This window comes from Macaca nemestrina, chromosome 4 (genome assembly GCF_043159975.1).
Source record: "Macaca nemestrina isolate mMacNem1 chromosome 4, mMacNem.hap1, whole genome shotgun sequence".
Classification (NCBI taxonomy): domain Eukaryota; kingdom Metazoa; phylum Chordata; class Mammalia; order Primates; family Cercopithecidae; genus Macaca; species Macaca nemestrina.
This window is the reverse complement of record NC_092128.1, coordinates 102,667,458-102,695,432: the sequence shown is the minus strand read 5'-3', so window position 1 is coordinate 102,695,432 and position 27,975 is coordinate 102,667,458. Positions and strand designations below refer to the sequence as shown.

The window sequence follows — 27,975 nt, the reverse complement described above, 5'->3', positions numbered from 1 at the left end:
CTTTATTTTTATTGCTTGGAGGATAAATTCTTAAATGAGTAGCATTTTATTCAAGGCACTTTGCAAATGGCCCAACAGGCCTCTGACCCGATCTCTGGACACTGCCCCTGTGGCTTCGTGCCAGCCTCAGGAGCTGCTTTGTTACGCCTCTAAGCCTTTGCATATGCTGTCTGCACTGATTGTTTTCCCCTCTTTTCTACCTGCTGAAGAGTGTCTCATGCTGTAGACCATATCCGATGTCATGTTCTCCGTATGGTTTTCCCCAGGGCCCTGAGGCAGAGTGAGTGAGCTCTCCTCTGGGTCCCATAGCCCTCTGTTTGCCCCTCAGTTATGGTGCATTGCCAGTTTATTGTGATTGCTTGTGGGTTCCCTTGGGAACCAGTCTCATTCATCTTTCCTTTTCTAGGGCCAAGAATGAAACCTGGCACACTGAGGGAATTCAATATGTGTTTACTGAATGAAAAAAATGAAGGAATAAAGGGGGATGTGCAGGAACTTTATTGTAAGGCCTTCACTTAGATCAGGTTTAAGAAAACAGGCTGCTGTTCTTGTCCTTCCTCCCAGAAGCAGACCTTCATTAACATAGAACTGATCTTCATTAATACAGAACCAGACTTCATTAATAGGACCAGATCTTATTAAGATATATGTGTAGGGCCTTTAAAAAACAAAAAAAGCTGTCTTGTCTTTCAGGGGTTTGAGGAATCTGTTTCCTTCCACTGATGCACTTTAATTTTCTCTTGATAGACACAAAAGCAGTTTGGATGGACACTCCAAGGGAGGTCAGTTATGGCATGGGCATTGAAAGAGCTGTTTGCTGACCCATGGGTGTCCTTGCTTGTAGGCTCAGGGATCCATGTGAGGCACTCCCTGTTGTGTGTGAGGTTCTTTCAATCTTTCTGGCAGAGCTGTCCTTTTGGCACAACAAGCCAGGGTGATTTCTTCTGTGGTAGGCTGCAGGTGGCTGGCCAAGGTCTCAGGGAGGAATCCCCATGTGCACACAAATCCATTCTCTATCTGCCTATCCCATACATGGTGTGTGTTAGCTAGCACTGCTTCTCACTCCTTCATGCCCATCCCTCATGCCCCATATGGAGCCTTTGTGTGAATTAGAAAAATCCAGTATCTTGCATAGACACAGCTCTATGGTGCATGGCTTAGTGATCTGACAGTGGTTTTTTTTTTTAAATTTTTATTTATTGTTATTTTATATTGTTCTATTTTTATTTTACTTTAAGTTCCACTATACGTGTGCAGAATGTGCAGGTTTGTTACATAGGTATACGTGTGCTGTGGTGGTTTGCTGCACCTATTGACCTGTCCTCTAAGTTCCCTCTCCTAAACCCCACCCCTCAACAGGCTCTGGTGTGCGTTGTTCCCCTCCCTGTGTCCATGTGTTCTCATTGTTCAACTCCTACTCATGAATGAGAAGATGTGGTGTTTGGCTTTCTGTTCCTGTGTTAGTTTGCTGAGGATGATGGCTTCCAGTTTCATCCATGTCCCTGCAAAGGACATGATCTCATTCTCATTTTTATGGCTGCATAGTATTCCATGGTGTATATGTGCTACATTTTCTTTATCTAGTCTACCATTGATGGGCATTTGGGTTGGCTCCATGTCTTTGCTATTGTAAATAGTGCTGCAATAAACACATGTGTACATGTGTCTATATGGTAGAATGATTTATGTTCCTTTGGGTGTATACCCAGTAATGGGATTGCTGGGTCAAATGGTATATTTCTGGTTCTAGATCCTTGAGGAATCGCCATACTGTCTTCCACAATGGATGAACTAATTTACACTCCAACCAACAGTGTAAAAGTGTTCCTATTTCTCCACAGCCTTGCCAGAATCTGTTTCTTCTTGACTTTATTTTATTTATTTATTTATTTTTTAAGATGGAGTTTTGCTCTTGTTGCCCAGGCTGGAGTGCAATGGCGTGATCTCGGCTCACTGCAATCTCTGCCTCCCGGGTTCAAGTGATTCTCCTGCCTCAGCCTCCCAAGTAGCTGGGATTACAGACATGCACCACCATGCCTGGCTAATTTTGTTATTTTTAGTAGGGACGGGGTTTCTCCATGTTGGTCAGGCTAGTCTTGAACTCCCGACCTCAGGTGATCCACCTGCCTTGGCCTCCCAAGGTGATGGGATTACAGGCATGAGCCACCGTGCCCGGCTGCTTCTTGACTTTTTAATAATTGCTGTTCTGATTGGCATGAGATGGTATCTCATTGTGGTTTTGATTTGCATTTCTCTAATGATCAGTGGTGTAGAGCTTTTTTTATATGTTTGGTGGCCATGTAAATGTCTTCTTTGGAGAAGTGTCTGTTCATATCCTTTGGCCATTTTTTGATGGGGTTGTTTTTTTGTTGTTGTTGTAAATTTGTTTAAGTTCCTTGTAAATTCTGGATATTAGACCTTTGTCAGATGAGTAGATTGCAAAAATATTCTCCCATTCTATAGGTGGCCTGTTCACTCGACCTGACAGTGTCTTTGTGCAAAGACAAACTTTTTCTTTTATCTGGGTAGACGTAACCAGCACAAACCAATGGCAATGGGTTAATGGTAATGGTAATGTCTTCAGGCTCTACTTAAAAATTTTTTTGCTCATAGACTTTTAAAATAATAGTTATTTAATTAATTATGATTTATTTATGATTTTTATTTACTTTTATTTTTATGAATTTTTATTTTAGAACAGTTTTAGATATACAGAAAAATTGCAAAGATAATACAGAGATCTCATACAGCCTACACCCGGTTTCCTGTATTATTAACCTCTTACATTAGCTTGGTACATTTATAACAGTTAATGAACAAATATCTGTACATTCTGAGCAGCGAACATCCACACGGTATTCAGATTTCTTTAGTTTTTAATTAAATGTCCTTTTTCTGTTCCAGGATCCCATCTAGGATGCCACATTACATTTAGTCATCATGTCTTTAGGCTCCTCTTGGCCGTGATAGTTTTTCAGACTTTCCTTATACACTAGTCCCTCTATTTCCAAGGGGGTTGGTTCCCTCAGGTACCAAAATGCTCAGAGGTTCAAGTGCCTGATATAAAATGATGTAGTATTGTCATATAATTTATGCACATCCTCCCATATACTTTAAATCACTTCTAGATAACTTGTAATACCTAACACAATGTAAATATTAACTAAATAGTTATTGTATTGTTTAAGGAATAATATAATAATAATATTAAGTAAACAATAATAATTTCAATAGCAATAATTTTAATAATTTAATTTTATTAAAATAACAAAATTTTATTAAAATAACAAAATTTTATTAAAATAATAATTTTAATAATTTAATTTTAATAATTATAATTAAGTATAATAAGTAGTTATTGTATTGTTTAGGGAATAATGGCAAAAAAATCTGTGAATGTTCTCTACAGATGCATTTTTATTTTTCTGAATATTTTCCTTCTTTAGTTGTTTGAATCCATGGAACCCATGGATATGGAGGCTCAACAGTATTTGGTGCCTTCGGCTGTTTTGAAGAGCGCTGGTCAGGTGTTCTGTCACAAGTTCTTCAAGTGGTTTATCTAATGTTTTCTCCATGACTAGACTGGGTGTTTTAGACTGATTGTTTAATAAGTTTTATTTCTGTTTAGGTATGGTAAGGTCAACAGAGAAGGAGGCAAATGCCATTGTAAAGAGAATTTGTTACCCACAGTTCCCAAGAGAGGGCTTCCATGTCATGTTATGGGGCCATCTGGGGAAGGACTGGTGTCAATTAGGAGGTGGGGGTGGGACATTGTGGGCAGGAACCTTTGTGGTGGTTTCTGCAAGAAGGAACAGGCAAGGCAGGGTAAGCAGGGTTGGGACTGGCTGGTTTGAATGACTTCGGGGGGCTGGAGCCTAGGGGCTGCCTAATGCCTAGTTGCCTGGTACCAGGCCCTGGGGTGATTAGGCCCAGTAGAGAGTGGCCAGGGGTGTGAAAGTCCTACAAGGGAGGTAGTTGGGGTGTGGACTCTGGATTGGCCGATTTGTGTTTTAAAAGCACACCCCTGGAAGGAGGACTTCCCCTGAGGAGTTGGGGGTTTGGGGAGAGTGGGGCGACAAGGGAGGCAAGAGGCCAAGGTCAGGTGACTCGGGCATACTATTGGTTGTCCAGAACTAGCTGTGTTGGGCACATGCATGTAGGGCAGATGTTACAGCATCAAGTTTATGGAAGCTAGAAACATGCCTACTACACAGAGCAAAGTGACATTTTCATGACATCATATCAAGGGCACACACTATCAGCACTTCTCACTGAGTTTGACCTTGATCACCTGGCAGATCAGGCTCTCCTTTTGTAGACACCGCTTTCACTTGATGCCCACCTTTAACATTTATCTCACATGTTTGAAGTTTTACATGCATAAACATACATGTAATTTTCCCGGGTCTTGATATTGTAGAAGAATCAACCTGTTGATCGTGAGTTCTAGTTCTTAAAGGTGGTGCCCTCTTTGGGGTGCATGTCTCCATAGAATGGAGTCTTGGGCTTCAGGCAAGCCGAGTTTATAGCGGAGACTTGTGTTTGAACATCCTCACGGTTCCCTAAAATGGTAGTGCTTTATGTACTTCCAATTGCTGACTAAACACCTAAATAGATACCTGTGGCTCTGTCAGGAGTTAGGGCTGATCACCACTGCAATGAGACAAGATATATCCAATAACTTAGCTTTGAGTCAAAATACTCAGAGTGGTAGCCTATTTTCTACATATAAATGTAAAAATTCCTGGTTACAGTTCTCTAACGTTGGTGGAGATGATGAGAAATATATAAATTTCCCTGCTCTGCTTTGGAAGATCCTGAGTTGGGGAAGGCAGGACCTGGAGTCAACTGGTGGATGATTCACCTGCATCTCTCTTTTCCCTATGCCTCAGGGTCTAAGTCACAGAACTGTCTGTGGAACTCCCTCATCGACGGGCTCACAGGGAATGTCAAGGAGAAGCCACGGCCAACAATTGTCCATGACCCTCGACCCCCAGAAGAAATCCTAGCTGATGAGTTGCCACAGCTGGATAGCCCGGAAGTCTTGGTGAAGACATCCTTCAGGTTTGGTGGATTGCAACTCAATGTGTTCCTTCTTATTTGCTTGTGGAGTTGTTTCAATCCAGTTAGATGCATAGTCAGTGTGGACAGCAAATTACTTCATTTCTTTGCACTGAGTAAATTAGAATTGATGAAGGAAGGTTGGAATCAATGCTAGCTGGACTTCTGGCTGGATTTCCTGAATGTAGTGAAGATCTTATCAGTAGTTAAGTTGCTGTTGGTATTTAATTGGTATTGGCATTTAAATGCTGAGGCAAAGGATTTACTAATGTTGGCAATTTGAATTGGATTAATGAGTCTTTTGCTTCAAAGGAGGATGACGCATCCAGATAAGGGCGTAGAAGAAAAGCACGTGTTGGGAATTAATTCAGTCCTGTGTCTTTAGAGTCTCTTGCTGGGGGAAGGTTTCCAGTTGTAAAAGATGTAAGAGCTGCTGCTGACGGAAATGAAGCGAGAATTTTCTCATGTTGTTTACCAGGTGGCTGTTTACTCTGTTCTAGTTCATCGTTTAGCCTTGCATCTTCCCGCAAGGTCTCTTATTTTCTTTTGGTATTGTACTCCATTTTCATTATAACTCCGTCCCTTACCTTCTCACACATATTAAATAAAAACCAATCTGAGTATGAATGTGGTGTAAAAAGGTGATTTTTTTTCCCCAAATGGGTCTTTCAGACTCACATTTGAAACAGTAAATTTACATTAGACTGGTTTCAGAAATTAAGACTCGATCATTTTTCCAGATTGCTTTCTGCCCCTCCTTTCTTCCTGTTATATCAATTTTACTTCTTTCACTTTTCTTTCCACTATAGACTTTCATACTCTCCACATGGCTAGCAGAACATATAAACCTCATTTTTCTTTCCCCATAAACAATTCAGACAGCTCTTGGAGTTCCATGAAATAGATTTGAAAAGTGTACTCTCTTTTGCATCCAGGTGATATGCGTAATTCCTCAGTGAGAGCCATTTCATTGTGTGAAGGTTCTTAGTGTCTATTGAATTATAGATGAATTCAGAAAGGAGTGATAAATAGGGGTTTGGATTTCTTTATACAGTGTGACGAGTGCATTGGAGAGACAAGAATTGCAGGCAAATGCTGTTTTTATTCCTACTAAGGATCTGGTTATTGCATCATAAGGTTTTGAATAAACTAAAACTCACTCACCTGGAGAGAAGTACATCTTATGAACCTGCAATTCTCAGCAAGTGACTGTGATGAAAGAGGGGACTGTGAATGGCTTTCTCTGTCTTTGTGTTCTCGCCTTGGAGCATCTCTTATGGAGTCAATCTCTTCTCCTAAGGGTTCTTATAGCTACTCTTTTCACCCCAAACCAGGTTCATCATCTTCTTCGATGAACGGGCAAAGAGCTACTCTCATGAAAAGAACATCTTATTTGCTCACTCAACTCCTTTACTATCATCTGTTTTGTTCGCATTCTCTTGGTGCTCTTTAATAGAGAGAATGTATTGATGCCCATGAGTGTCATTTGATCTGTTAGTTGTAACAGGTAGCAGTGTCCTGGTTTCTGAAAGAGATTAAGTTATACATTGAATATCAGGACTTATTTCTGTTTCCTTGTAACACTTGGTGCTGTAGGAAGAAGACTGCAGGTGCGTGCAGGTATATGCCAACCCTTTAGCAATTGAGACAAGAAATCCATTAGTATTTATTTATTTATTTATTTATTTATTTATTTATTTACTGGTACCCTTAATACAACTGTGTACTATTCTGTAGCTATCCTTTCTTCCAAAAAAGATGGTTGATTTTGATGACAATGCTAAATGGTAAATATTCTCTTCTGCAATTGTCCTTAACTGTGGTGGCATGATCAGCTGTGAGATTTGTTGTGCATAAATTACTACAAGTAAACTACTCAGGTATGGGAAGAGTTTATCAATGAATAAATCAGAGCAGAATCAAGGTTACCTTACAGCTCCTCTGTAGGGCCATTAACACTGAGTGGTACCACAATAAGTGTTAGTGATAGCTTCATTACTTCCTTCTCTTTTTCCTTGGTCATACTTGGAGGGCATTTGGAGTTTAGGGCCAGGAAATATGGTCATCAGCTCTTACCAAACAAGATACAAGTGACAATGTCAATAAGCCCAATGTGCCAAATTATCAGGAGGTCCAGTCTTTTCTTGGGGTTCTTGACCCTCACTATTCCCAAGGACCCCCAGCCTTATTGACAGTGGTTCAAGAATCATTGCTTATCCTGCTATGCCTTCTGTCCCTTGCTAGGGAAATGAGGTCTCATGTTGAGCATGGACTTTCTGACCTCAGTGAAATTAGGCATTTTTGTCACCAACCTAGATTACCTCTTCCTTGTGATGTCTCCTGTCTGTGGCTTCTGTTGTCTTTTCCTGACCCTTGGCCTCAGCATAACCACAGTTTTTCTCAGACATATTCTAATAATGTTGATTCTCAAAAGGAAGAGGTTAGATACTTAATTCCACTTTCCCCAGAAATCTTTTCTAGCTCTCTGTAAGGTGGAGGCAAATATATACAAGCTACCACCAGGACAAAATGTGTGTACTTGTTTAATATTTGCATTTAGTATTTTCATTTAAGTAGTTTTTTTCAGAGCAAAGGGACAGTCTGCTCTAAAGCTAAATTTACTTTCCATTTCCAAATATATGAATTATTTACACGTTTATCAATGATGGGTGTTTTTCAAAAAAATTTCAAATGTTTTTATGTTTCAGTCTCCACCAGACTCCCTGTTACATCAGCAATAACTGTTCTTATTTGCCAGGCTTAACCCAAAAAACTGAAGGATTCTGTCCATTTTAGAGATGAAGAAACTGGCCTGGAGAGAGAAAGCCTATAAAAAATTGCTGGTGGATTGCTGGTCTCCAATGCAGCAGCAAGGAGTGGCTTGGGAAAATTTTAAGTCTTACTTTATCACCCCACCCCAAATAAGTATATCATCTATAAACTCACGTAAAAAGCATGCTTGTGATTCAAATGCAGCTTCAAGACATGTCCCTGGGCCTTGTCTTCCAATCAGGCTGCGATCCCTAAGTATGGCCTGCAAACACTCTGGATTGTCGCTGGATTAATGTCAGTTACTAATAATGCCAGAGGGTATAGCTGAAAGTGAGAATTTGACACACTGACTTGGAAATAAAGCTTTTGGAAAATGAAGGCACCACCTTTCTTTCCCAAGGGTTGTGTGTCAATAGTTGAGGTTTGTGCAAATGCCATCTCAACTCTGGGTATGGTCCCTGACAGTCTTCCCTCTTGTCCCCTTCCTGGCTGGGCAGTGCTGATGAGGCAAATACTCTGTGTATTGGGGCAGAGTCTTGGGACGAAGCTTCCAGGGCTTGAGGGGAAGGTCTCCTCGTGGCTGCCCAGGTTCAGATCCCAGCTAATATTGCTGGAAGGCAACACAGTTTAGTGCTTAGTTGTACTAAGGGCTTTAGTCTTTACTCTCCAAGAAAGGAACAGTTTAAGCTATCCAGGTGGGAAAATTTGACTTCTGATAGTGGCTGTACTGGGTTTCAGTTCCAACTCTATTACCCCTGGCCAATTGCTTCATCTCTTCAAACCTCTGTTTTTTTCTCCTCCCCCCAACCCCCCAGCTTTATAAAGGTATAATTGACAAATAAAATTTGTATATCATTTACAATGTAAAATAATGTGATGTTTTGTTGTATGTGTACATTGCAAAATGATTAAATCAAGCTAAATAACATATCCACCGCTTCACATAATGTCTTTTTTTTTTTTTTATGGCAAAACCTCTGTTTTCTTAACTGTCATACTAAGGTTGGGCTTAAAGAGTGGTCTGATGACTCAAACTTGAGTGTGCATCACAATCACCTGGGGGGGATTGTTAAAACAGATTGTTGGGCTCATCCCAGATGTAGGTGGGGCCCAAGAATGTTCCCTAACAAGCTTCAGGTTATACTGATGCTGCTGGTCCAGGATCACACCGGGAGAACCACTGCACTAGGTGAGATTTAGGAGTGTTTTGCTATGTTAATTTGAGCGGGTCACTTACCTATTGATATGGTTTGGGTCTGTGTCCCCACCCAAATCTCATCTTGAATTGTAATCCCATATGTCAAGGGAGGAATCTGATGGGAGATGATTGGCTTATGGGGGCATTTCCCCCATGCTGTTCTTGTGATAGTGAGTGAGTTCTCACAAGATCTGATGGTTTTATAAGCTTCTGGCATTTCCCCTGCTTAATCTTCTCTCTCTTGCTGCTATGTGAAGAAGGTCCTTACTTCCTCTTCACCTCCTGCCTTGACTGTGAGTTTCCTGAGGCCTCCCCAGCCATGTGGAACTGTGAGTCCATTAAACCTCTTTCCTTTATAAATTACCCAGTCTCAGGTATTTATTTATAGCAGTGTGAGAACAAACTTACCTATTCTAGCCTGTTTTAAAGTCTTTGAAATGGGGATAAAGAGACCCCCTTCCTGGGGTTTGGGGAGGATTTAAAGGAGATAATGCATGTGAATGAGCCAAGCACAGTGTCCAGCACCCAGAACGAGCTCAGTAAGTGTTAATTTTGTATTCGTGCTCAGCACTCACTGGAATCCTTGCATGCCCTTGAGCCTACACGTACAAAGTTAAATAGGATCAAACACGGGTTTTGTGGCTCCACGTGCAGACACTGTGGGCCCTGAAAGCTCACTAAACTTGTGGCATGAAAGGTCTGTTTTCAAAATCTGAGATTTTTGAAAAGAAGAAAGTGGGAGCCATAAAGAAAGAAAAAGGCTTCGGTGCCTGGAAAATAGACACTCCTGGGAACTCACCTTGGGTGCCTCTTTCCTTCTTTCTCATATTTTATCCCTTTAAACCTGTTGCTCTGCTTAGCTTTTCTTAAAAGAGGATAGAAAATAAATTGAACCTGGGGCTAAGGAAGACAGACAAGTCCATCTAGTCTGATTAGTCACAGGAATCTCAATACCTGCCACTAGAGGACCCAAGAGAACAGGAAAGAGCTGGCTGCTGAGAGAGGTTTCTCTCCCCAGCCTCTGGTGTACACATTCCCAGAGGTGAGAGGGACCTGGCTCAGATGGCACCACAAGTAAGAGAAGTGTTTATTGAGCATCTAGTGTTTATTGAGCATCTGCTGTGTGCCAAGGACTGTGCATTCATTTGCTCATTTAATCCCCCCAAATCCTGGCAAGTTGAGTATTATTTTCCCAGTTGTACAGGTCAGGAAACTGAGGCTCAGAGAGATCAAGCAGCTTGCCCAAAGTCACCCAGCAGGTGGCAGAGCTGGAGATTTCAACCAAGTCCACCTAGCTCTACAGCCATGCTCCTTCAGCATATTCTACTAGCACCACATAACCTTGGACTTCATGTCTCCGGATTTGTTGTTGGTGAAAAAAGATATGGTGTGATTGGTTATACTAATTTGAGTGTGCACTTTGGATATATAGTTTGAGTTATATTTTGATACATATTTTATGTGTCCTATAAGACTGGCCCTGTTCTATTGCACTGAATCTTTTTCTAGTCTAGACTTATGTTTTCAATCCACCTACCCCTTTTGGATAGAAGCCATTGAAGGCACTGCTTCTCAAACCTTATGTCTAAATGAATTCCTTGGGGAATCCTGTTAAATGCAGATCCTGATTCAGTAGGTCTGGGGTGCAGCCTGTGAATCTGCATTTCTAACAAGCTCCAACTGATGCAGTGGTCGGAGGACCACCACCTTCTGTGTGGTGAAACATAGGCTTTGGAATCCCACAAGTATGAATTTGTAAACAATCTTTTAAACTACATGATTTGAGTAATGGTTTTGTTCTCTTTCCTCATTTTTCACATGCAGACAGTAAAATAACGGGCTTTGGGGGCTGCTGTTAGGATTAAGTGGGCCAACGAAGGTGACAGCCTCTAAGTCTTTCTCACTCAGTTTTTAAAACCCTGTTTGGGAGAAGATTGATCCTCTATACCCCCAACTCTTTCTTTTGTGACTGGGTTATGCAATGGGCCCCAGCCAGGGAATATGAGCCCTATGGATGCTTTGTGAGTGATGCCGGCTGTGGGCCCGACCTCCTTGGGCAGTGGTGGAAATTCTGAAGCCACTCAGTGCATTGCCCATCTCAGTTACTTTGCCTTGAATCATGTGACTCCCAACACAGGTTGAGTTGCCAGGTTTTGATAATTTTGCACTTGGAAGAATCGTGTGCTTACTCCCTACAGAGTCAGTGGGGGCTTGGTGAGCTTCTCTTCCCACTTAGAATGGACTTATTTGGGCTTTGGCAAAGGCTTTCTAGATTCTATAGATAGCTTACTAAGAATATGTTCCAGAGAGCAGAACCGCATTGAGCCAACACCCTCAGCTACGGATGAGATTAAGGCCTTGTCAGATCCCATTTAATGGATTGCATTTTCCATGCAGAATTAAATTGTTGAACTCATCCTCATTTTGGCTTTTGGCAGTCATTTTTCCACTAGGGGCTGCTGCCAAAATGTCAGTTTCTGACTTGATTACTTTCAGGAAATGTGCAATCTGGCTGATGATATGGCATGGTGTGGGGTAGCGTCCCCTGGAGCTTCGGCCCCTCCCTAGGATGAATCATGGGTTAAAATTCCCAATTAGCTCATAGGAAGTCTGGTCACACATACTCTTCTATCACTGAGTGTTGCTCACCCACTGGAAACTTCTGGGGACACCTACTCTCCTGACTTAGTGTTGCCTTCCTGGAGTTATTTTTCACCTTTTAGTCTTTGCAAATCCAAATCATTTGCCAAGGGGAAGAATGAAAGAATGAATTCTGAGAATTTTTAAAGCCCAGAGAAGTTTTTATTGCAACCTTGGCTTCACATAAAGGCAATGTTTAGGTCTCTCTTTGTAAGTTTTTAGAGACAGATTTTTCAGTGTTAAAAAATGACCAAGTATATATGAGGTAGACACTATTCCTCTTGCATTCTTTTTGGTCCTCTCCCTGGTATTTTGGGAAGAGAGGGCTTATCTCTGTGGTGGCCATGAGAATGTACCTTTCATATCTCTGATCACAGAAAGTGAACTTGACCCATGGTCTCCTAGCTTGTGTGGGGGAAATTTATCCCTGTGATGGCCAAGGCTGTGCATCCCAGAGGAGCCCATTGGCATTGACTGAGCATGGCAGGGACCCTAAGGTCAGCTGTTCTTGGGAGACATGGAACTCCTCCGATGGTGACTTTGGTGTTCAGACTCACTAGTGGCCTTGCTGAACTTTCTTTAGAGCTGCAGTACAGTCTCAGATACTTCTACCCAACTTTCTTTTACTGGGAGTCAGACCTGCATCCAGTTCTGATGGCTTTCTCAGCCTCACTCAGCTCTTTACTCATTTATTTTTACAGATTTTACTCCAATACATCTCTTGTATGTCTAATCCTGTCTTGACATCTGCTTCTCAGAGAACCACAGTCTCCCATCACACTGCAGTTCTCTGCTGGTGCACTACTTCTAGCTTGGCGTGGGGGGCATAGCTCCAATGCTACTGGCATAGATATTCTGGGCCAGTCTCTCTATATTTAATTTTATATTTGATACTGTATCTTCCCTATGGGCTCTAGTGGGAGGGAACATGGGGCAAGTCACAATTTTCTTTAGTATCTTGTACTTTTATTGCCTTACAGGGGATTTTGGGGAAGCATTGAGAGTAAAGAAACTACAACATAAGGAGAAAATTGTAATTATACTCAAAATATTATTGTTTTCATTGTCCAAGAAATGTTCACAAATGTTGAACTCCACACAGAAGGTCTGCTGATGGACGCCTCTGGCTCCTAGCCAGTGGGCTTGTCTCCAGGGCTGACTGCCCCTAGAGAATGCATCGTTTTTCCAACCAGAGCACACTCTTCTCAGGCCGTTGAGAAATCCAGGCTTCCACCCCCGGGAATGTAGCTCATCTGAGGTGTCCTCAACCCCTCAGCATATGCCTCAACCACAATAAATTTTAGCGGCACATTTTACAAAGTGTGAGTTATTCATCCTAGAATAACCCTCAGGAAGCTTTCAGTGCTGTTGGGTTGGGAGGAGGAGCGGGACACTCCTTCTGGAGCTTCCACCTAACTCACCCTGCCAATGTGAAGTGTGGATAAACTTCTCTATGTTTCCTAATTAGCAACAGGAACTGCTGTTCCAGCCCACATAAAGACCCAAAATATGCAGGGAATCCCTGAAGTTCTCTCTGAATAAAGGAAGAAAGTGTGAAGATTTGAGATCAGCTTGGACCAAACTACCCCTGGGGGTCAGTGTGGGGTACGAGATAAATGCACTTCTCGTCTTCAATTGCATAAGCAGTAACTTCATTGTACACAACCTGTAGACTCACAGGGAAGAGATTTTCAATAGAGTACTTGATGTGTGAAGGTAGCACCAAGAAGCTATGAAGGTGGGAGCAGCAGTGTAGAGGAGATTGGCAGTGAGCTTATGGCTGTAGCCCAAGGTCAAGGGTGCTCTGTGCTCTCTTGGATACCTCCACAACTGGGCTGCCCAACCTCCTATCCACGTGCTGTCTGGACACTACCATTGACCCATAGTAGCACATCCCACATTATTCTTATTCGTATTTTGCATTAGATACAAATTTTTCTGGGTGGCAGGGACCCACTGCCTGGATTGCCTGGCATATCGTAGATGCTTCGGGTGTATTTGTTGATTGAATGAATGGGCTGTGGTTTTGCAGTCCAATTCATTTTTTATGGTTTAGCTCATGAACCTCCTATGAAAAGGGTGGTATAATTCTAGGAGCTGGAAGTATAAATTCAGTACATCTCAGGCGTTAGAGAAATTCCTGGTTGGGAGAGAGGGCAGCAAGAGTAATGCTGTTGAAAATGCATTGCAGAATTTGGAAGCCTAAAATATAGGCAGTGGTTTGCAGAAGTCAGCTAGTAGGGGCCTACCCCCACCATATTCCTTCTGTCTCTCTTCCCTCTTCTCTCCTCTCTCTCTTCCCTCTCCTCTCCTCTCCTCTGCTCTCCTCTCCCTTCTTTCTTTTGACAGAGTATCGCTCTGTCACCCGGGCTGGAGTGCAGTGGTATGATCTCAGCTCACTGTAACCTCTGCCTCCTGGGTTCAAGTGATTCTCGTGCCTCAGCTTCCATGCCCAGCTAATTTTTGTATTTTTAGTAGAGATGGGGTTTCACCGTGTTGGCCAAGCTGGTCTTGAACTTCTGGCCTCAAGTGATCCACCTACCTAGACCTCCCAGAGTGCTGGGATTACAGGTGTGAGCCACCACACCTGGGCCATATTTCTTTCTTCACTAAAATGTTTTGACTTGGCTTATTGGAGGATAGAGGGTTTATTCTTGTCAATTAGTAGGGAATGAAGAATCACTATCCAGAAAATGTACTTTATAGATTATCAGCCTAATGTGAGAAATACCTGTGTAACAGGGCTGCAATTTTGTCAATACCCCAAGATGTGTGAGAAAATGTTGCTTCTTAATTTCCTTTTTAGTTGAACTACTCTTCCTCTGGAGCCCCCACTTTAAGGGGAACTAGGGAGGAACCCTACATTTAAAGTCAAATGTGAACTTACCATTTGAATGACACTTTTTTTTTCCCCTGATGATTTAGTTTTCTTTCAGAAAATGCTCATTGGTTCAGATGTCCCTTCTGGCACCCTGCAGCTCACCAAGATGGTGTCTGGTTTTTGTGACTCTGCTGTCTGGTGTGATCTGGCCCCCCTTGCTGCCTGTATTTCTCTCCCAGCCCCTTTCTGCTCCCCCTACGGCAGTGCTACAGGCCCCGAGGAGGTTCTGGTTTTGATTATTGTGTGGTTTAGGATTAGGTGGTCCAGACTTTAGCCTGTGGCTACTTTGTCCCCATGGTAACCTCCAGGACTAACCCTCAGTCACAATCCCAGGTAACTTCTGAGATTTGGCTTCAGGAGCTTGTGGGAGCCTCTGGGGGCCTGTCCAAACCACAAAGAGCCTACAGACAACCTGGAAAAGCTAACACTCAGCTTCGCTTTACCTGACTCTACTGGCCACCAAGTTTACTTTGATGTAGAGCTTCCTGTTTTTGGGTGAATATCCCTCCAGAGAGAGAAGAGGAGGACACCCACGTCTCACCCTTGCCTCTTCTGCTCTAGTTTCTCTTCTCCCTGTCATCTCCCCTGCCAGAAAAGCTGGATCTCTGCCTTTCTACTTCTCCTCCCTTATAGCCTCCTCCTTCCCAGTACCAGGCTTAGGGCTAAGTCTTAATGGTGGATGAAGTAAAGAGACAGATTGGCCTACCGATATGGGACTCTACACTGGGAACTATCTCAAAAACACCATATGTCACCCCTTACAACTTTCCGTGATGAATGACTTTAACTGCATTTGTTTGTTGCAGTGAAATTAAGGTACCCTAAATAAAAATAAAGCAGACCCCTTTAAAACTGTGCCCTGTAATAATGCAAATCTGTCTTGATGTGGTTGGTTCATTACCTTATGATAATTTAGCCCTGTGTTTTACTCTGTAGAAATATTTGTTCCTATTTACAGCATTAGGGCAGGGTTTTTGACCTTGCTAGAGGAAAAGGAGCAGTTTCCTTCTTATTAAAATTTTTCTGGTAACAAATGCTCTCTTCCCATTCATGTGCCCAGTGCATACTCTACAATTACATCCTGTGTTGGGCACTGAAGCTGCATGAGGTGAATCAGACCACTGCAGGCCCCATTTGTCCTCCGCTACCCTCTCCCCGTCTCCCAGACCTCACGGAGATGGGTGAATATGTTGAATGGCACTATGGTATAACCATAAAACAGATCATCCTGGATTATGGTGGACATAAAAGGGAAGCAAAAGGAACGGTGCGAACCAAGGCCAGGAGACAGGAACACATGCCTTATGTTGAAGGAACGCTTTGATTTGTGACTGAGGCATGTGAATGAGAGGTAGGTAAAGTTTGGAACCAGGTAAAGGAAAGGTAAGCCTGGGACAATGTAATGTAGGGCCCTGTTTGCCATGAGAAAGAGTTTCAGTTTTATTCCACAGGCAGAAATCTTCAGAGCTCTCGGAAATCTTCGAGTAAGTGGAAAGGAGACTGTATATATTTTTAAATTAAGTTACAGAATTAGGAATTATATTTCCATGCCTCAGTCTCCTGCGCACGTAGCATCGAAATGAAGGTTTCCTGGCCTGTGACAGAGATGAAATAATGGAGCTGGAGAACAGCATGGGGATTAAACACTGGGTGTTCTACGGTGCCTGGAGGAAGTACATGGACAATTTTGGGAAGAAACTTGTGAAAATATGCTTTCCCACATGGATTGGAACAGAGACCATTTTTTAAAATTACATTCTTCTAAATGCTGTAGTAGCTAATGGTCATTGACTAAACAGCCCTACAACTGTATCCTAGCTGCAGATCCCCATTTATTGATTACTGTTAAGTGCAACCAGAAATGAATTTGCTAGGTCCAATTACCTCCTAACACTGGAAGTCAGCTCAGCTGTGGGAGCATTGTTAGTTGCACAAGAGCTACAGACATGCTTGTCCTCATTTAGAAGGGACGATAACTCCTGCTCAGGCAACGAGGCTCAAGTACTTGAGGTGGGCATATCACAAACTGCCTGAGAGCATGACTCATGAACTCTGCAAAGTCAGAAATAGGAATATGTCAGTCAAAGAGTAAACGTGGTCTAGGGATCCAAAATTTTAAACTTTGATTTGTTTAACATTCTCATTCTTTGAAAATGGCCCCAGTTTTGAATAAGAAAACTGTGTGTGAAGGGGACCTGCGTTATAATTTTATAATTATATGCTTGTGCAATGTTCTGCTAATTATTTTATCCTTAAGTTCATCTCTCAAATCAGGGTTGAGTTTCCTTAGTTGTTAAATTTCCCTGGGTAGCACTCAATCTGGCTGTAGTGTATAACTCTAAGCCAACTTATAGGTACTTGTATTTAAGAAATGCTTTTGCATTTGTTTTTTAAAATAACGTTTTGACAATATTTAAACTTCTAGAACAATTGCAAGACTAATAAAATGAGCTATTGTCTTCCATCTAAGTCACCTTTTAGCCTTTTGCTACATTCGCTTTAGGTTTATCATCTATCTATCTATCAATCTATCTATCTATTTTTCCCCCCAAATCTTTTAATCCTAAATTGTAGACATCATGACCTTTCAGCTTTAGCTTGCATCTCTTAAGAATAAGGTCATTTCCTTACAGTACAGTTACCATATTCAGGAAACTTAATCTTGATATTATGCTATTATCTAATATACAGTCTGTATTCAAATTTCACCAAATGTCCCAATAATGTCTTTAACAGCCATATTTTTTTTCTGATCTAGGCTCCACTCCAGAAGCACACATCACTTTTAGTTGTCATGTTTCTTTAGGTTCCCTTAGTTTATTATTTGTATTTTATTGACATATTTGTACATATTTTTGGGGTACATGTGATATTTTGATACAGGCATAAAGTGTATAATGATCAAATCAGGGTAACGGGGATGTCCATCACCTCATACAATTATCTTTTCTTTGTTTTGGGAACACTACAATTCTCCTCTATTTATTTTGAAATATACAATACGTTATTGTTAATTATAATTTCCCTGTTGTACTGTCGAATACTAGAACTTATTCCTTCTATCTAACTGTATTTGAAACAGGGAGGGGAGTTGAAGAGAAGTTGGTTAATGGGTACAAAAAGATTGTCTCCTTTAACTGAAACAGTTTTTCAGCCTTTCTTGCCTTTCATGACACTGACATTTTGAAGCAAACAGGCCGTGTGTTTTGTTGTGCAGAATGTTCCTCAATTTGGTTTTTCGGATGATTGCCTCTAGGGTCCTCAGGTCATCCGTTTGACAGGGATACTACATAAGTGACACTGAGTCCTTCTCGGCACAGCAATGAGGAGGGAGATTTATCCTATTATGGGTGATGTTGACTTTGGCCACTGGTTAAAGTTGTTTCTCACAATTTGTCCACTGTCAGGGTACCTTTCTCACAATCAATGGGCACCTTAATTGTGATTAAATCATCTGTGGGGAGACACTTTGAGACTCTCTAAATAACCTTTTTTCCAACAAACATATGCAGTGATTCTAGCATCACTTGATGGCACTTGGCTAAATCAATGGTATTTTCTAACTCTATCACTTCTTTTCTATGTATTGGATGATATTTGACTATAAATAAGAGCTTTCCTTTTCTCTCCCTTTCTATATTTTAGTATCGGTATAGACTCTGGACTCTTCTTTCATCCAATGTTTTATAAGCCGTTGTATCTTCACCCTACCTGGAGTCCAGGCAGTTGCTTGGGAGAGAAAGGTCACAAAGGCCCAGCAGAGGCAAGGTGGGGTGGTCCATCAACCCTAGAGGGAGAGACCTCAACCCTAAAGGGTAGAATTGAACTTTGACTTAGAATATGAAGGTGTGCATCAGCAGATCCAGGTCTAATTCCCTGTCCTACTGGTGACGTGAAGGGCCAAGTGGGGCTCTTGTGGGGTCCCCTAATCTGGTAGAAAACACTCATAAGTGGGAGCTGAACAATGAGAACGCATGGACAGGGAGGGGAACAACACACACATGGGGCCTGTTGTGGGGGTAGAGGGAGGGAGAGCATTAGGATAAATAGTTAATGCATGTAGGGCTTAATACCTAGGTGATGGGTTGATAGGTGCAGCAGACCACCATGGCACACATTTACCTGTGTAACAAATCTGCATGTCCTGCACATGAATCCCAGAACTTAAAATAAGTAAAAATAAAATAAAATGAAAAGAAAATGATGTCTTTTTTTTTTTTTTTTTTTTTTTTTTTGAGACGGAGTCTTGCTCTGTCGCCCAGGCTGTAGTGCAGTGGCGCGATCTCGGCTCACTGCAAGCTCCGCCTCCCGGGCCCACACCATTCTCCTGCCTCAGCCTCCCGAGTAGCTGGGACCACAGGTGCCCGCCACCACACCTGGCTAATTTTTTGTAGTTTTAGTAGAGACGGGGTTTCACCGTGTTAGCCAGGATGGTCTTGATCTCCTGACCTTGTGATCTGCCTGCCTCAGCCTCCCAAAGTGCTGGGATTACAGGCGTGAGCCACCGCGCCCGGCCGAAAACTATGTCTTTTATCTGGCCTTACTGATGCCATTAGAATTATAGGAAATTGCAGAGTAGAGAGAAACTCATGGAATGGATTGGGGGAGGCAGTTACTTAGCCAGAGAAAGGAGTTTGGGTGAATCATCCCACTTCTCACATGGCCGTTTCTGCCCAGTTATGCTGCTCCCTGCTCCTGCTGACCCATGACCCATGGCTGCGCCAGACACCATTGTTACTGAGCGTTGTGTTCGTCTTAATGATGGTGTAGTGGGAACACTGAGCTCTGGTTTAATCCCAGTTACACCCCTTGCCTGCTGTCTGACCTTGAGCACACTCTTTAAGCTGAGCCTCAGTTTCTTCATCTGTTTAACAGGATTAGATGTTCTTTCCCTCAGGGGCTACCTGTGAGGAGTCGAGGAGGCATGCATGCGGTGAGCATGGTGTCTGGCAGCAGCTGATGCTTTATAATTAGAAAGTGATATGATTCAGTGTCAGCATCCTGCTCAATGCTTGGAAGGTGCACTGTGAGCTCTGGGCTCTGTGTTGTTTGGAGGAATTAACCTTTTCTGGGTTAATCAGCTACGTTCACTGGGCCGTCAGCACTGACCAACCACTCTGCCACCTGGGACCTTCGAGATGGTTTCTCTCTTTCGTTTCTAGCATTTTCCTCTTATCCCTCATCCAGTCACATTGTGTATGATGACAATAATAGCCAACCTGACTAGAGATCGTGTGTCAAGCATTTTTCTACAAACTGTATGTGTTAAGCTGTTGAATCCTTACAACAACCCTGTGAGACAAGTGTTTTTATTACTTCCGTTTCACAGATGGAGAAACTGAGGTACAAAGACATTAACATATTCAAGATCCTACTATCAGTTGGTAGATCTGGGATTCAAAGCCAGAGAGTTTGACTCTAGAAGCCACAGTTAACCACTGGGCCACACTGCCTCCCTGGTCCAGCAGTGAGGCAGAAGGTCTGTGTCCTCTGGTGTTGATGCTGCTGTGGACTTGCCTTTCAATGAGGTCTCTTCTTCCTGCCTGCCTCTGCACCCCGATCCAATGCCGGTGCCACACCAGCCTGCTCATTTCCTGCCATTTCCTTGTGCCTGGTGTGGACGCTCACTGCAGCACTGGCTGGCCAGCCACCTTGGGGTTATTCCCTGCCTGCCCGGGCCTCCTGCCATAGATTGTTCAGTCTAAGAATGCAACTTTAGCTGCTGGGCTGGAGAACTAGGAAGCCCTTCTTCAGACTCACTGCCTGTCTGGCTGTGAGCTCATGTCTGCCACACATTTGCCTCCATAGACCTCACCTGTGAGCAAGTCACCAGCATCACCTGTGGGCTTGCCAGAGCCCTTTCTCTGCTGTGACCACAGTGGTGCCCGCTGTGTGGTATGGGGTGGTAGGGAAGGTAGGTTAGCACTAGAGCTTGGAGTCAGACAAACCTGAGATTCCATCCTGACTCTGTAACTTACCACCTTGGGGAAGTTACTCAGCTTTTCTTGGACTCAGTTTTCTTTTCTGCAAAATGGAAGCAATAATGATGGGAGGATGGAATGAGAAAATGTATGTGAAAATACTAGGCATAAAAATTCCTGAAACCTGAGTAAGGTTGTAGTTTAGGTAATTCTATTATGTCCACATCAATTTCCTGGTTTGGATAATATACTAAAATATTATCATTGGAGCTGGATAATGGGTACCTGGGACCTCTCTGTACCATTTTTACAGCTTCTTGTATGTCCCTAATCATTTAAATAGAAGGTTAAAAAAGGCATTTAGTGTAGTGCCTAATCTCCACTAATTATTTATTTATTTCATTTTAAATTTTAAAATTTTTAAGTTTTTGAGGCAGTCTCACTCTGTCACCCAGGCTGGAGTGCAGTGGTACAATCACAGCTCACTGCAGCCTTGACCTCCCAGGCTCAGGTGATCCTCCCACCTCAGCCTCCCGACCTCCCAGGCTCAGGTGATCCTCCCACCTCAGCCTCCCAGGTAGCTGGGACCACAGGTGCAAGTGACTACACCCGGCTAATTTTAAAAAAATATTTTTTTGTAGAGACAGGGTTTCATGATGTTGCCCAGGCTGGCTTCAAACTCCTGGGCTCAAGCAATCCACCTGCATTGACCTCCCAAAATGTTGGAATTACGGGCATAAGCTACAGCGCCTGGCCATACATTTTAAAAAAAAATTATAAAATATCACTAGGAATTCTGTTATTTGGCTCAAGCTCAACCTTTTGGGGAGAGAGAGAAAAAGGCAGAGAGAGAGGAATCCACCTAAGATAAGGTGACCAAACAAATTCTAAAATCACTTCCCTATTCTAATACATCGAACAATATCACTTCTCTTCTTGCTGAAATTTTATCTTCTCCCACTTGAAAACCTTGCCTTTGACTATACTACATGGGCTCTATCCTGTTCAGATTTCTGATTGACATTCTATTTCACTGATTCTTATCTCAGGCTGCATAGTAGACTAATGAGCTATCAAACCAGCCTTGCTAGGTGGGGCCGGGAGGAGCATGTTTAAAACTTCTTTGGTCCCATGCTGCTGCCATGCAGCAGGGCTGAGAACCCCCACTCTGCTTGTTCCAGGCTCCCCCTTGACCTTTTCTTGTTTTCTTTCATTCTTCTCCATCCACACTGCCTTGGTGGGTGCTGCCTCTGCAGGTCACTGTTTCTCTCGTGACCATTAAGGCCCATCTTAACTGTAGTCACCAGATAAAGACTTTGCTCCCTTCTCTTCACAAGTTTATAGCATTTATCTGGAATGGGCATCTAAAGATTTGGAATGATCACAGAATGAGCTTTCCCACCCCATGAGATGCCATATGTCCATGCCATTTTAGATAACTGAAGTGTCACCAAATGTCCCTTATGTTGTCTTTCTCCAAAAGCCAATTCAACAGAATGCAGGCGAATTGCATGTATTCTTTTGGGAACGTGATCTGTAGAAGCTTTCAAAAGCCTGCTGGGCACTGACTATTTTTACTACTATTTCAATGGCTGCCACGTTTCGCTCTGGATAGGCTGACTTTGAGACATTCCCTCAGTTTCTTAGATACCAGTCCCTCCTTTCTTAATCTTTTCCAAAGTGAAATGTTGCCATAAAAATAATAGGCATACACTGTAGACCACTGATAAATGGTAAGAGATAAAATGTCCTGAATATGATCCTCATGATCATTTTGGCTTTCTGAAGTCTTAATATCTATGCCTTATTCTCATAGTTATAATTATAGTGTGGCTACAATTTTTTTTGTCCCAATTTTTTTGCGGATCATTTTATCTTAGTCATTTTGCCATGTTGCCACGTAGTGTGTATGTACCTGAATGTAATGAATGAGCGTTTATTTACCCACATCACTACTGCTGGACATTTAGATTCTGCTCAGATTTTCACTCTGTAAAGGAATGCTATGATATAAGTCCATATCAATCTAGATAATTTAGACTGCATCGTAGGGCTAGATAACTAGAAATGGAAACACTGGGTCAAAGGGCATCTCGACTTAATAGTCCTCATTAAAAGAGGGGCCCTGAGTAGCCGTTTTCGTGGGGCTTCTTCCAGCAATTCCCATCAGCCTGGAACCCTTAGATTTCATGCAACAGGGCTCATTTGTCACAGCTTTGAAGTCACTATTTAAAATTATTATTTTCAAGGTAGCCTGCCATTTTTTAAAAGCCAGAGCATGCCTGTGCTGTTTTGGTGCCTTTTGCTGACACACTGCTCATGTGAGGACTGTAGTCACTGTCTTTTCTGCTCCTGGCGGGGATCCATAGCTTCCCTCTTTCATGCCCTAGCAAAGTGGGTTCAGAAAAATTATCTGCCACACCCAAGGACACACAGCTGAACAGCAGCAGAGTGGAGGGTGAAACCTGCATCATTTTGACCTCCAAGCCTTTGTGCTTTCCACTCCACTCCATGACCTACGTGGAAACAGGAGCAGAGAGAATGGAGTCATGCTCTGCTCCAGAGCAAGGAGATGGGATACAGGAGAGGAGAAAGCATGTGCCTAGGAAAGACTTCAAGGAGGTTCTTGCCCTCAAGGAACCTAGAATTTAGTGAGAGAAATAGAGAAGTAAATCAATGATTCCGCATAGTGAAGTGGCATTTGTTTGCACTTAGTAAAATAAAAATGTCATCATAGGAATAAACAGAAGAACATTCGAAAACAGCTTTATTAAGATATAATTGACATAGAAAAACTGTACATGTTCAAATATTCAATTGGCTAAGTGTGACATTTGAGCCTGTGAAGCCATCACCATGATCAACATAATGAACCATTACCCTCAAAAATTTCTTCGTTCCCTATTGTAACTCCTCCTTCCCGCCTCTTCATGCTATCCCCAGTCTGTCCCAGGCAGCCACTGATTTGCTTTCTGTTGCTATTGATTATATAGATTAGTTTGCATTTTCTAGATTTGTATATAATGGAATTATGCAGCACGTATTCTGTTTTCAAATCTGGTGTCTTTTACTTCGTATAATTATTTTAAAAACCATCTATGTTGTTGCATGTATCAATACGTCATTCCTTTTTGTTGCTAAGTAGTATTCTGTTGTATGGATATACCATGATTTATCCATTCAGCTGTTGGTGGACATTAGCATTTGCCAGTTTCTGTAGTATAAATATTCCCACCATTTCCAATTTCGAATTTCCAAAACAGAGTCACAGAATGGACTTGGGAAGAGATGCACACAATTAGCTCTCAGGAGCTGTAAGAGACAATCTGCTCCATAAAGGCTAGGAAATTAGTTCTGGGTGATAAATAACTATGGAGTGGAGGGAATTGAAGCATTTCATGGGAACAGTTGGTAAGTGGAATATCTTTGTCTTAGGGAGTCCTTTGTCATTCTATTTGTGGGGGTGGGGCTGGTTCTAACTTAAAAATAGCTGGTTTGGGGACTTTGCACATGTGACTGCTAAGAAACACTATTGTGTTTACAGAGACTGTTTGGTTTGAAGGAAGATTTATTGCTTAGGAAATAAATACTGATTATGGGCCAGAGTAAGTAATGTTTTTAGGAGTTTTTACATATATGATTATTTGAAGAATAGAAGTAAATACATTCAATCTTTTGGGGAAAAGCGTTTTTAAAAAAACTCTTTACATTCCCTATCTAGACAGTTTAAAAAATCACTGTGTTTTAGATGAAGTGTGGAACTGTGCTCTGACATTTTAGATATCATGTGGAATGCAAAAGAATTAATTTTCAAAGTTAATAGAAAAACATTGTGGAAAGAAAAATTGAGCTACTTTACTTTGTCTTTCAATATTTTATACATCTTCCTCTCTGTGAATAATAAATTATGTTTATAGGAAAACAATGTACATTTATAGCAGTGCTTTTCATTCCACACAATCCCAAAATGTTCCTCTCTGATCCCTCCATTCATCATTGAATAGCAGCAGTTATCTGGCAGAAACACCACCAACAACCTGACTGTGACACCAAGGAAGTCTCATTAGGGACTGTGATCAGACATACGCCATGAGAGGTGGCTTGGAAAAGAGCAGGAAAATTGGGTCAGGCATGGACTTGGGAACGCTTTAGGTTTCATTCATTTAAAATAACCGTGTATTGAGCTCCTATGATGTGCCAGGCACTATAGTAGGTACTGTGTGTACAGTGAAAACAAAATAGACATGGTCCCTGTCCTTGTAGAATTATTTATAGCTCCAAGACATAGCAGGGAGCTAAGAACTTTCTCAAGCCTCGTCGCAAAGAGGCCTACTAAAGTGATCCTATTATCCTAATCAAACATCATAGAAATCATTAGACCAAATCTTAGCTTTCCCTTGAAAAATTTAGGCTCTGTGGTCATTCAGTGCTTACCCCATAAGGGTATTTCTGAAATTTTCAGTTACTAGTCCATCTTTGAAGATCAAGAAGAATCTCCCACTGCCTTGTCCCATGTTGACTAAAGCAAGATAATATTACAGTTTTTCTTGAAGATTCTGTCATGACCAAGGCCTCTGCACCTCCGTGTGGCTCCAGACTCAGTTTTTCTTCTTTGGGTTAATGTGGTCGGGCATTGAACATAGCACCGGTCCTGCACTCAGGCAAACCTGGATAGCATCAGGGGTTCAAAAGGAATGTCTGAAATGCGGACCCAGGGTCACATGTTCATTTTTTGGGGAATCTGAAACTTTCAATAGATTCTCATGAGGATTTGTGATTCAAAAATCTTCAGAACCTTCAGTGCATTGGAAAGCATGTTACTTAGGTATCAAGCAACCCAGGCCCTTCTGTAGCCCTATGGTATCAGGCAGGTTGTTAGCCTCCAGGTGCCTCAGTTTTATCATTTGTACCATGGGGATACCTATTTTCCCTTTTACCCATCCCTTTACCCTGTGAGGGCAAAGGAGGTAATTGTTCATGAAAATGTTCAGGAAATGGCCCAATATCATGCGAAGTGAAATGTGATATTCCTGATGTTATCACTGCAGATTGTAGTAGGGAAAGGGGACTGAGGTGGGGGTGCAGGACAGGGTGAGGAACCAAAGGCTGGACAAGGATCTGTCCCCATTGTCAGACACAGGATCAGCATCTTTCCTATTGCTTCAGTGTCTTTCATTCACACAAGCCCTGGGATTGTGGCTGTTGAAACCCAACTCATCCTGAGGTGAGAAATGAGGGAGGAGAGGCCGGGTGTGGTGGCTCATGCCCGTTATCCCAGCAAGGCCAGGAGTTTGAGACCAACCTAGGCAACATAGCAAGAAAAAAAAATCAGCTGGGAATAGTGGCACATGCCTATGGTCCCAGCTACTACGAGACTGAGGCGGGAGATTCCTTTGAGCCCAGGGGTTTGATCTTATAGTAAGGTATGATGGCACCACTGCACTCCAACTCAGGCAACAGAGTGGGACCCTGTCTCAAAAAATAAAATAATAAAATCAAATAAAAAGAGTCAGGAAAAAGGGGAGGAAACTCATGTGAATGATGCACACAGAGAGCACAACCCCACACCAAACAGAAAACACACTCACTTAACAGAGACAGTAAGCTTTATTGACAAATAAGTATGCTAAAGAAACATATGTATTTCTTGTGAATGTTAAAATTTGATGGACTTTCTTTATGAATGTTTAACTCCTCTTTGATCACATAGTATCATGTTCTAAAATTTACCATTATAACCCACCCAACATTTCCCCCATGTTTAAACGTCTACAAATATAAAAAAAATTGTAAATATTCCTTAGTGGATGTACTGTAATTTAGTCAACTGTCTCTCCATATCTGGACACTGAAGTTATTTAAGTGTTTTTGCAAATGCAATATAAGCAATGCTGTGATGAACATCTTCATTCAAATAGATTTTTGTAGATTTAGAGTAATTTTCTTGGGACAGATTCTCATACTTCAGGCAGAATTTGTGGAATTGGCCAGATGAGCAGGGTGGTCTGAGATCAGGGGTGGTCTGAGATCAGAGGTGTTCTGGCTAATAATTTCTCTGTTGTTCTTCTTCAGACACTGTTCCAACCCTCCTTCACTTGACATTTTCTTATCAAACAGGTGTTAACTGTAATCGTTTTGGTTTTAGAATGTTTTGCTTTGACCCTTCCCCTAATAGATGCATAATGTCTAACTAACTTTGATGTTCATGTTATCTATTGATGTAGGACGTTGGGGAGGATCCTTTCTCAGCCATACTCAGCATTCTTTGTGTACTCCTCTGTGTTTAATTTAATCTCCACACGTTTGTTGATTAACTGAAGAGCAGGTGTGGTCAATGGAAGGAACTTTAATTGGGAGTCAGAAAATCTAGGTTCAACATCTGGTTTTGCCATTTACCAATGTGTTTACACATAGCAATGAACTTTTCTGAATCTTGTTTTCATCTTGTTTTCCACCTGAAAAGTGAAAATATCTTTCTCAGTGAGTGCTTGTGAGATGATTAGATAATGAGCTTGGTAAACTGTACAGTGTTATGCATTTAAAATCCACAATTATTGTCATATATGCCAAGTGGCCTCCTGGATGCTGTGGGTAACACTAAGATGAACAATTCATTCATTTATTTATTCAACACATATTTATAGAGTAATAACTATGTGCAAAGCAATGACCTGGGAGCTGGGGATATGGCAGTGAGTAAGGCTCTGTAAATCCTTGAGGAGTTTACAGTCTATTAGCACATACAGTGGTGTTGTCCAGAATGGTAGCCATTAGCTACATGTGAACAGTGCCACAAAGGGACTGAATTTTTAATTTTAATTTTATTAAACTTAAATATATAAGTTTAGAAACTAAGATCCATTTAGTTATTGAAAAACACCTACTGTTGGAACAACTTGAGTATGTGAATCTACTTTTTTCAAATGTCTATTTTATGAAATAGAAACATAGGTCAAGTCTTTCTGATGAAAACGTCTGCCAAATTGAGATGCACTGTAAGTGTAAATTACACACTGATTTCTAAGACTTAATATGTAAAAAATAAAATATCTCAATCATTTTAATATTAATTACATATTGAAATATTTTAGATATATTGGTTAAATACAGTATGTTAAATGAATTCACTGATTTATTTTTGCTTTTTAAAATGTGGCCACTAGAAAATTAGAAACGTGGTTTGCATTATATTTCTAATAGGCAATGGTAATAAAAATGAAAAGACGCGTGATTCATAGTAGTGAGATTAGCACAGACTGCATGTGATGCAGAATAATCTGGGAATTTTAGGGTTGTGGGGAGAAGAGAATCATTCCACCAGCAGGGAGTTCAGCAAAACTTCTTGGAATGATGTCATTTAACTGAGTTCTGAAGGCAAGAAATATAGTTATTTAAAAGGTTAGGCTTTTTTTTTTTTAAAAGAATAAATGGTTGAGAGGCAAGTTCCAGGGAGAGGAAGTAGTTTTGGCAAAGGCATCATGGTCAGAAAGTTTGGGACCTCT

General features: G+C 41.7%; 1 protein-coding gene across 7 annotated transcripts in view; it reads left to right on the top strand.

Annotated features, from left to right (window-relative positions):
- LOC105475828 (phosphodiesterase 1C) overlaps nt 1-27,975 on the top strand; it is a 619,857-nt gene that overhangs the window by 197,036 nt on the left and 394,846 nt on the right. For all 7 annotated transcript variants that reach the window (XM_071094997.1, XM_071095004.1, XM_071094999.1 and 4 more), the window contains exon 3: nt 4,893-5,064. In XM_071094997.1, coding sequence (XP_070951098.1) covers nt 4,893-5,064 — 172 coding nt within the window. The remainder of the gene's footprint in view (nt 1-4,892; nt 5,065-27,975) is intronic.